General features: G+C 27.6%; 1 protein-coding gene across 2 annotated transcripts; it reads left to right on the forward strand.

The window, feature by feature from the left end:
- Positions 1-3,733: 3,733 nt before the first annotated feature.
- On the forward strand, positions 3,734-7,782 carry LOC123261690 (DNA fragmentation factor subunit beta). Of its 2 annotated transcripts, none has more exons than XM_044723441.1 (6): positions 3,734-3,781; positions 5,626-5,727; positions 6,151-6,283; positions 6,590-6,801; positions 6,886-7,475; positions 7,563-7,782. In XM_044723441.1, the coding sequence occupies exons 1-6, from the start codon at positions 3,734-3,736 to the stop codon at positions 7,747-7,749; spliced, it is 1,272 nt and encodes a 423-aa protein (XP_044579376.1). In that variant the 3' UTR covers positions 7,750-7,782. The 2 variants fall into 2 exon arrangements, with proteins under 2 accessions (XP_044579376.1, XP_044579375.1); XM_044723440.1 differs by lacking the exon at positions 3,734-3,781 and adding an exon at positions 4,001-4,235.
- The last annotated feature ends 2,692 nt before the right edge of the window (positions 7,783-10,474 follow it).

A 10,474-nucleotide genomic window follows, 5' to 3' on the forward strand; every position in this document is an offset into this window, starting at 1 on the left:
TAGGGTGTAGGGGCCAAACGGACCTCAAATTCGGGTTCAGCGGGTCAAATTACATGGGAATATATGTGGCGCGTCCCAAGTACAGACAACTTTTTTTGTGTGCCGGTGTATCTTTTATTATTTAACTTTGTTTTTCGGTAATTTTTTTGTGTTTTTTGGAGCGTTTTTTAATGTGAAGAGGTTTTTTTTTTGATTGGTAGATTTGATAAGTCAAGGGGGAAGGAGATGATGGAGGAGTTAGATACACTAATCACACATAACACTTAACTTTACTTGACACTCGCCTTAATAATAATTATAATTAGTTATTATTAATTATTAATAAATCGTTAAACGCGAGACTCGAACACCGTACCCGACGCACGAGGGCTTTATACCATACCGTGACGCTACGCCGATGATGAGCGACCTCTTGCCTCAAGATACTTATAAGCATGACCAATGTTCGGCTTGCTTAATTTAAAATAAATAAGATTCGAATTGGGCTATTCTAAGTTCGAAAAGCCAAGTTCGCTCCAAACTAGCAAAACTCAGGTTATCGTTACTTGAAACCAGTTCGGCATTCTCATGATATATCAGACTTAATGAATCCATGAGACTTTCCTAGTTAGGAAAGTTAGGCAAGCCAAACTTGCCCCGAATTGGTTCTTCGGCACCATATTTATATGTACAATACACAAATACTCTCATAAATACACACTTTTATATGTATAGAACTAAAATAAGGCTTGGCCTTGGAAAGACTTGAAGCCAAATATCTTCTCCCACTCCGTTTTGGAGTACTTTGACTAGAAACGCCGAAGTCCGTCAAACGTTTGGAATGCCTAACTTGCAGGAAATTATAAAATCCAAAGGTCTACGGAAGTTCGGTTTGCCAAACTTAAAAGTAACTAGGGCCATCTATGGTAAGACGAAGTTCGGCGAATGTTTGGAATACCTAACTTGTAGGAAATTATAAAATCCAAAGGCTTACGAAAGTTCGGTTTACCAAACTTAAAGGTAACTAGGGACATTTATGGCAAGCCAAACTTCGGCAAATCTTTGGTTATCGTTATTTCCAGCTAGTCAGGCATTCTAAAGGTTCACCGAAGTTCGGCTTGCAATAGATGTCTCAAATTACATGCAAATTTGGCATGCCAATCTTCGTTTTGCCTAACGTGGATTTAAGAAGGCGCAAATTAGGCTTGCCTAAGTTAGGCAAGCCAAACTTGCCCCTCACTAATTCTTCGGCATTCCTCATTACAATTTCTAATCGGGAATTTGGATGAGTTATTAACATAAATAGAATAAATAAATAAATAATTAAATATATATTACTAAAAATCTATAGATAAATAATGTGATATCTCAAAATAAGTAAATTAAAAATTTAATTAAATTAGTAAGCATAGAATATATGAGAAGTATAAAATTTCTGAAATAATTAACGAGCAAACTTTGTCTTAAAAATTACAGAATTAAAAAATTATTTGATTATTATGCAGAAATAAATCAAACTGCAGAATCAAGAATTAACAAGTTAAAATTTAAAAATTATTATGATTTACGAAAAGTGAATGAAATTTATAAGATGTCTGGATAATTAAAAATAACTCATAATATTTATTTAATTTCAAAAAATAAATAAGCCGTATTACTGACTTTTAGAAGAGAGCTAATTTATTAAGTACTTTAAATTTAGATTCAGTACATAGAAATAAATAAGAAACATTTTTAATGAATTTGAAATAAAAATTCATTTTTCGCTCGCATAACTACACTTTTTTGCGATTTGTAGCCATTTTTGACGGTTTTTTGAAATTCACTCAAAATTTTGGCAGTATACGGCCCAAACCGACCATAAATTCAGATTCAGCTTATCGAAATGCATAATCCTTAGTAGGTCTGGTCAAAATGTACAAACCATTTTTTAACTTCCCGCTATAAAAATCGATAATTTTCAAAAAATCGGGAAGTTATTTTTCTGTGTGCCAGCTGGTGTCATTAGATTCTTTTTATATCACTTGCCTATTAGTATTTCTACAAAGTAAGTGACTAGTAACGCTCACAATCGACAATCTGCTATTTCTTTTTATGATGCTCATGTTTTCAACTATAACAGTTTTTTATATCACTTTTAAGCGATTTTTATGTAATTTTATAAAACTTCGTAAAATTCATGAAAAAACTTTTACCCGGGAAATAAAAATTGATTAATTTTCAATTATTTCCAGTTAACTCTGGCGCCCTTGATCGTACGGTCTCAACTTAAAAAAACTTATAAAGAATTATGTATAATGATTTTTATAATTTTTGTACAATTATATAGAATTTTATATGATTGTATAAGTTATTTTATGCCAAATCGACCTCTTTTAAATTTAACTCCTATCGATTTGGTTGAAAGTTTTTTTATCCTTTTTTACCCTATAAAAATCATTCCTCAGAATTTTGGCAAATTGTCTTGCCCAAGTAAAAAAAACTCAAAGTCTAGAGTTTTAAAAAAGACACACGGAAAAAATATTGATTTAAAATTACACTACAAATGATATTAAAATTGCATTTCAAGAGTGATTTAATTTGAGAATCACGGTTGATTTTATTTGCCTTCGACAAATTTGACTAATTCTACTATTATCAACAGAGAATATGATGATCCGAACAAAAACAGTTTCACTGTAAAAAAAATCGCGCCAAGTCCACGTTCATAAGACTATTAAGAAAAAAAAAATTTGTTTTTTTCTTTACAAAAATATATAAAATAAAAAAATAAAAAAATCCAAGTAACCGATATGATTGTTTATGATTTTCGGAAGTTAAAAAAAATTTTGTTACAAATTTAAAAATTAAAAAAAAAATTTGGAACGTATTTAGTGTGCTCGGTTGCAAAATATTTTACTTTTAATGAAATTCGTAAAATCTATTTACTAGGACTTTAAAAAAATTGAAATACACAATGACGCACACCAAGTACGTTCCAAAATTTTTTTCTTAATTTTTAAATTTATAACAAAATTTTTTTTAACTTCCGAAAATCATAAACAATCATATCGGTTACTTGGATTTTTTTATTTTATATATTTTTGTAAAGAAAAAAACAAATTTTTTTTTTCTTAATAGTCTTATGAACGTGGACTTGGCGCGATTTTTTTACAGTGAAACTGTTTTTGTTCGGATTTTAGTATTTTTTGTAATTATAATAAAAATTTACAATTGGTACCAACTTAAATCTGGCGTTGGTTGCATTTTTTATAGCAAATTATCCCCTTGAAACTACAGTTTATGTAAAAATAATTCCAGCGCACCCTGGCGGGTGTAGATGCAAGCTGTGAAATATCTTTTTTTAACTGTAGTTTCTCATCTAATGAAGGATTACTATGCATTCTCGAATTATTTAGTCTGTGGCAGATCACTTTGCCCATCGAAAAAAAGTCAGGATCGAAATTTTTGCGTTGCTATAGTTTGTGCTGATTAAATTTAATAATTTCAAGTAGATTAATTGTTATAAGTGAATATAATTAATTAATAACAGTCAAATAAAGTATGAATTACTGTTATAATATACAATTTAGGAAAAAAAAGTACCGTAGAATTAAATAAAATTTTGCAACCTCAAAATAACCGTTCTGCTTACAGTAAACACAGTCGGTAGTCTGGCGCTCCGTTTACAGCAGATTTGAACGGAACTTGGCGCCAGATTCTACCGAATCTGTGGATGACAAAGTGACAAGTATTTTTAATAGATGGCGCTAAAATGACCAACTATTCAAGATTTATCCAGAGAATTACTCTCTGGGTGCAGGTACATATCAACGTCAACTAAAGTGCTTACTATCATGGAGAATATCTTTATATATTTTTATTCTGTATAGTGTTTATCTTTATTTTCTATAAATATAAAAAATAAAATCAAATAGAGATACATTTTCTACCAGTTTTCGACACTACATATTTTGAGTGACTAAGTGATATAATTGATAATTCTCTATTTTATTAATTAATTTTTTATGATGTTTATTTTGGCTAATGTGAATTAACTTTTAATGTTCAAATCGATCGTTACATTTATAACTTGTCGTTTGTGTTTAGTTCACGAAAATAACAAATATATATGCAAACAGTCATATATTAACTTATATCAAACAATTAATTAAAAATTGCGCGCTATATGAAATATTTACAATAAATAAAAAAACAAAATTATGTCATTTACAAATTTTATTGCTCAATTTATGAGCTCCGAAGCTAAGCATGAGGTGATTAAGTTATTAAATTCATATAGATAGATAGATAGATAGATAGATAGATAAAAAATTTATTTGGCTCTGGAACCTAAGCTCCCTCAAAGCCATCAATATTTAAATTACATTGGTTTACATAGGTTACAAGATTACTTAACTAATTAAAGGTTTACAATTAGATTTAATTTCAAATGTTATAAAATCCAAATAGATTATTTAATACAAACAAATAACTTAATTTAAAGTCATAATAATTCTACAAGAAAAAATATTTAAATAAGATCCAAAATAAAGATTGCAATTTTTAATTGTCATGTTCAAAAAAGTGATTGAAGCAAGCATTTTTAAATTCAACTAAATTATCTACAGCCACAGTCTCAGCTATAATATTGTTTTAGTGGGATAATCGAACTCAACTAAAATATTTTCAATAAAATTGCTCTGGTTTTTAGTGTTTTGCCGATAATTTCTTCAATAAAGGTCTAAATCCAAACTCTTTAAAAAATTTTTTTTTTCTATTTTGTACATAGTTATATAAAAAATATATCACTTCCTGAAATAATTATTCATTCGAGATACGTTTTTATGCTCTAACATTATTGGACGAAACAAAGGTTCTGAGTATATACAAGCGCAGAAATCACCGCGAAAAGGTCTTACTCAGTTTAATATTATTCATCAGAAACGAAGTACACTGAGAAAAAAAAAATTTTTGTCCAGAAAAAAATTTCTTGGTTCAAGAATCGTTTAAAATAAATTTTGGTTTTTTGATAAAAGAATATCAATATCTATCATGATAATAAAATATTGGCATTAATTTTGATAGATTAACAAACGAATAGGTTCACTTGAATTAAACAAAAAATAATTCAATTAATTCGATCAATTCTTGAGACATGAAAATATATTTTTGAAAATTATCAAGAATATATATTCTTGTAACAAGAAAATTTTCTCAAGAGTAGTACTTTTTTTTCTCAGTGTAAAATTAAATTTATCCCAATAATCTTCTTTAGTCATGCAAGTTGCTGAAAAACTGCAGGAGATAACTTTTATTCTTACACTCTAGAAGAAATAAATGTTTCAAGCTGTACTTCAAGCAAATATTGATAAACTTAATTCATCGTTTTATGTGATTTTATGTTTGTTAATCAGAAAATATTATAAAACAAGGCAAATATATACGTACATTTGAAACATATAAAGAGTTAAAAATAAATTTGCTTGGTAACTTACATAAAAATCTCTAAAACTTATTTGTAGCCGTTTTTTCAATTTATTCTTTACGAATATTTTGTTTATTATTTATTATAACTTATAATTTCAACGATCATTAGATAGGTTTTTTTTAAATTATTGTTAAAATTTTATAATGTGAAAAGTATATTTGTATAAATATTTTCAGCTCAAAGGGTTCAAGATAACAGATGTTAATAGAACTCGAAAAGTTGGGATCGCTTCTCGTAGTCTTCAAGAATTAAAACGAAAAGCTTGTTTAAAATTCAACGTAAGCAGTCAAACATATTGTATTTCATCGCTTGTTCATAGAGAATGGTGGAGATTAATAACATTCATTCACTCTATTCATTTGATACTGAGTGACTATTTTCCATGATATTCAGAAAAAATTTCATGTTTCGTCTAGTTTAAAATATTCTGACACTAATTACGATGTAAGTGTTATCTAATAATCATTAACTATATGATAGATAGCTCTGCTGCAAAAGTAAAATTATTCGATAGTACTTACGTAGTTTATAATTGATTCAGTCTTCCTTCACAGTATAATCTCATCCTAAACCACACTATCTATCAATTATCAAATTAAAAATAATTTTAGTGCGTGAATTCAGAATTAATTATTTGTTTTCATATCACGTAATTAATTTCAATTTAATTTAGATTGTTATTGTTATAAATTGTTACGTAGGTAACCAATGACATTGCAGAGATCAATATATACCTTTTAGATGGTTCTTTAATTGATGATGATGAGTATTTCCACACCTTGGAATCTCAAACAACTTTGATCCTTCAGAAACCTGGTGAAAAATTGTTTTCGGGTAAGCAATCGAATGATTAAATGAAGTAATGTAAAGTTTTAATTAAAAAACCAAAAGTATATTTTTAAAAATAATAAATATAAAGGGAGCTGATAATTGGTTAACTATAAACTACTTGAATGACGGAGAAGTTAATTCTAACTAGAAAAATCTCATAAACTTTTATAGAACACATCAAAATACGAACAAATTCACACATAGAAACTCATAAATTTTATATATAAATTTGTCACTCTTTCCAGTAAAGATGAATTTCAAAACACTCGTTAGAATACATTAACAATTTTTTATTTTTATTCATTACAGATGCAGACTTACTGTATGAAATACTGAAAAAAATCAACATCGATTATCTCACAGCAGGTGAACAAGCTTATAAATTTTTATCAGACAATCTAAAAAGAAAAGTTGCAATTTTGAACAGCGTATTAAATACCGATGATTCTAAGACTGCTTTTAGTAAAAGAGATGATCATCCAGAGTGGTTTAAAGGTTTGGAAAGTAATGTCTTGACTAAGGTATATATTAAAACTAGGATTCTTTCATGATAATTAAAAGCAAAAGTAACTGATTTTTAGGTTGATTCGATTCTTTTATTTCAGGAAGCATACATGCATCGTAGATGCCAGGACAGAATACGTGGGTATTTATATAAAGCAATTGAACAAATTAAAGCATCTAATACGTGGTTAACTAACCATGAAGCGAGAGCACGACTGTATGATGTGATTAATTATTTTAAATTACAACTCAAAGAAGATCATTACTTTGGATACTACTTCGATCGAAGTCGTGCTTATAAAAAAAAAGTGAATCACTTATTAGATACAACGGATGGAGCTTATAACGAGTGTTACAGCCATTGTCCTTGCCAAATTGAACTATTGAAAACAGAACAAAAAATTGATCAAGAAATAGACGCTCTTGAAGATGAAATTGATGCTAAAAAGGTATCTCTTGATAATCAGCGTGAAATTAGAAAAATAACTGTTGATAATAAGAAAATTCCATCACATAAAATATTTTCTCGGAGAGGAAGTGAGGAATATGCACTTTGCGATGCGAGTGGAGAATTCAAATGTCAAGGCATTTGGAATGCGACCAACTGTGCTTATGGAGAAAAACATAAAATTAATCCATATCGATCGTATGAAGAACTTGTTCTTTTTTCAACTTGGAATTTAGATCATAAGTAAGTATTATATACATTACGTTGTTTAATGATTATTTATATTTTGAATGTTAGTTATGATTTAACAATGCAAATTAATTATTACAGAATTGAAAGATCACGTACTTTGGTGCCGCAGTTAATAAAGTTATCTGAAGAAAATTTAATTAAAAGTGATGATGTCTATGAATGTTACAGTAATTTATTTACAGTCAAAAATTTAAATCTTGTACATATTATATGTCACGACAAAGGATCTCATATGAGCAATTTTCGCAATTTAGATTTAAAATAAATCACAACCCTGTTTGGATGTTTTTGTTTTGAACTAGACTTACGTTATCTATTAATACATTTTACTGATTTAACTAGAAAAATTTATAAATATTTATAAATATACTTTAACTCGCGCTATATAGTTAAATTGTTTTTTTAAATAAGTTCGAAAAATTGTAAACATGATTGAATAAGTCGACTTAATTGATTAGCAAAAATTATACCGTGAATTCACTTAGATAGTTTATTTTTAATTATAATTCCTTGCTTCCGTATATTTTACGTAACTATACTAAGTGCATTAATTACTGACTGATTTACTGAAAATAGATAGTAACAACGTCCTGATTGTAGTATTAACGGATCGGGGAATTGTAATGGCCATTGATAGAAAAACATTAGGAAAACGGTTGACCATTGAATTGATCGTTATGAATATTTTGGTATGCATATTTATTTAAGTTCATTTGAATCTCATGAAACAATATTTTAGGTGCTCAAAATAGATTTGGCAACTCTGTCAAGCTCAAAAGCATTACAATGATTCTTTTCTCCTCATGTAACAAAAACAGAATCTTTAGCGTGTATAATAGAAGGTTAATAACTCTACTATGATAGAGTTAAATATAATATTTTTATGATATTTTCATTTAAATAGTAGAACTTTCTATTGACTAGAATAATATGTAAACGTTACAAATTTATGAATTATATCTTATAGTCTATAAAAATTAAAATGATCGTGTTCCTAAGATACTCACCAAGCTTTATTCAAGCAGTGTCTTTCTTCTTGAAATAAATATAATATAACTGAATAATAAGAACTCTAATTGGATTAATTCAGAGTAAAGATGAATGCTTTGTATACAGTATTTAGCTTTACAGTCAGCGTCGTGAAATAAATTCATGTACACTTGAGAGATAACAGACCATACCACACTGATAGAAGGATTTAGTACAGAGTACTAAACTGATTTAGTAACAAAATTTTCATTCATTTATTTGGGAAAAACAAATATTTTGTACCCATCAATATTATTTATTACAGCTTAATGAATGATTTCTTTATATGAACAAAGCCTTATTACATGGAAATAAATATTTAGATCCACCAAATAATATTTAGTAACAGGTACTAAATATTTCTTTGGCAAGTATTGTCGGTAGATGGATATGCTTTAATTCCGATGTTTATGTGATACAAAATCTATTCACTAACTTAGATTATGTTATTCAGCTCGATTTTGGGAGATTTATTAAACCTTTAAAAACACACATACTCCCAATGAATATCTTCTATTTATGTCTTTTCTCAGTGGAGTTTAGTTTACATTTTAAAATTTTTCTATTATTGATGTGTTAAAAACTTGTTTAATTTTTAATTTTATAAATGTCTCAAACGAAAAAATATAATTTAATGAGATTCTTTTCTTTATAATACCTTACATTTTTACTTAAAATTATTTGTTTTAATTATTTTTATTTATTTTAAGTTGAAAAATTAGGTTACACGCTAAAATTAGTTAAAAAATTAATTTTTTGGATACCAATAAACGATTTATTGAGTACCAATAATTCATTTGTTAAATACTACTAAATATTTATTTGGTGCAACTAAATGGGCTTTAATAAATGATTTAGTTTCTATTACTAAATATTTGGTAATGAAAGGTTTGTTACTAAATCATTTAGTATCTGTTACTAAATCTTATTAAATAGAACTAAATCCTTCTATCAGTGCACTAGTATTCAGCGATAATTTACAAGCTTTTATTTTATCACATCCTCTTAAAATACTGTATAGTATTCTATTAGAGAGTGTCTAAACAGAAAAATCTGGAAAACAGTTGACCCTGCAGAGTATCCCTGGAATTTCCCGCTATGTCCATACTCATAATACTTAAAAACTGAAAGATATACAAATATTAAATTTCTCTCAATTTTAAATTAGTTATATACATTTTTAAACTCTTCAGGTCAAAAATCGAAAATTAAAAAAAAAAAACGAGTGTTTCGAGATTTTTTAAATTGCGACAGTCTTATGATAAATTTACGCATTTTGATTAACATGGAAAAATTTGACGTAGTTTTTTAAGCATATTGAAATGATAGGATTAAAAAACTTGTAGTGTTTAACTCATTTTTTTTTAGCACGAAAAAAATTTTGAATAAAAAAAATTGTTTCGACAGAAAATACAAGAGTTCTGTTGAAAGAACTCTTTTTTCGAAATTTTTAAATTCTAAAATAATAAAATAAAGATATCAGAGGAAAAGAGGGGATCAAAACGGGGCACTTGAGAAAATGCTTAGTTTTCGAGGACTTAAATATAATAAATCCTCTTTTTTATTTATATTCCAAGTAAAAAGAAAAAATTTTCAGCCCCCATTAAGAAAAAAATTTCATCCAAAAGTAACAAAATGAAAAACACGCTTCATTAAAAAACCAAACTTAAAAGTATAAATAATTTTTTAACGAGGTTAAAATACGGAAAGATTGATTACAAAATAATCATTTTCTTATAAAAAAGCGTAGGGTGCACCTCACGCTGTTTTTATTTCATGGATTCACATTATAAAATAATGAGAAATATCAAATCTGATACTGATACTTCAATGTCAATATCAATACCGATATTCTGTCATAGGGAAATTACATAATCAATATTGAAGACAGCAAAGTATCCATATATATTTTTGTACGAAGTGATTATGAGAGAAAACAATTGGATTTACCATGGAAGAAG

The sequence above is a fragment of the Cotesia glomerata genome, linkage group LG3 (assembly GCF_020080835.1).
Source record: "Cotesia glomerata isolate CgM1 linkage group LG3, MPM_Cglom_v2.3, whole genome shotgun sequence".
Taxonomy (NCBI): Eukaryota; Metazoa; Arthropoda; class Insecta; order Hymenoptera; family Braconidae; genus Cotesia; species Cotesia glomerata.

What these genes read in the sequence shown, in the direction of transcription:
- LOC123261690 (XM_044723440.1), top strand. Translation starts at nt 4,182, where the DNA reads ATGTCATTTACAAATTTTATTGCTCAATTTATGAGCTCCGAAGCTAAG. An exon ending in GCTCCGAAGCTAAGCATGAG is followed by an intron (nt 4,236 to 5,625) that starts GTGATTAAGTTA and finishes AAATATTTTCAG; the next exon opens with CTCAAAGGGTTCAAGATAAC. An exon ending in AAAGTAATGTCTTGACTAAG is followed by an intron (nt 6,802 to 6,885) that starts GTATATATTAAA and finishes CTTTTATTTCAG; the next exon opens with GAAGCATACATGCATCGTAG.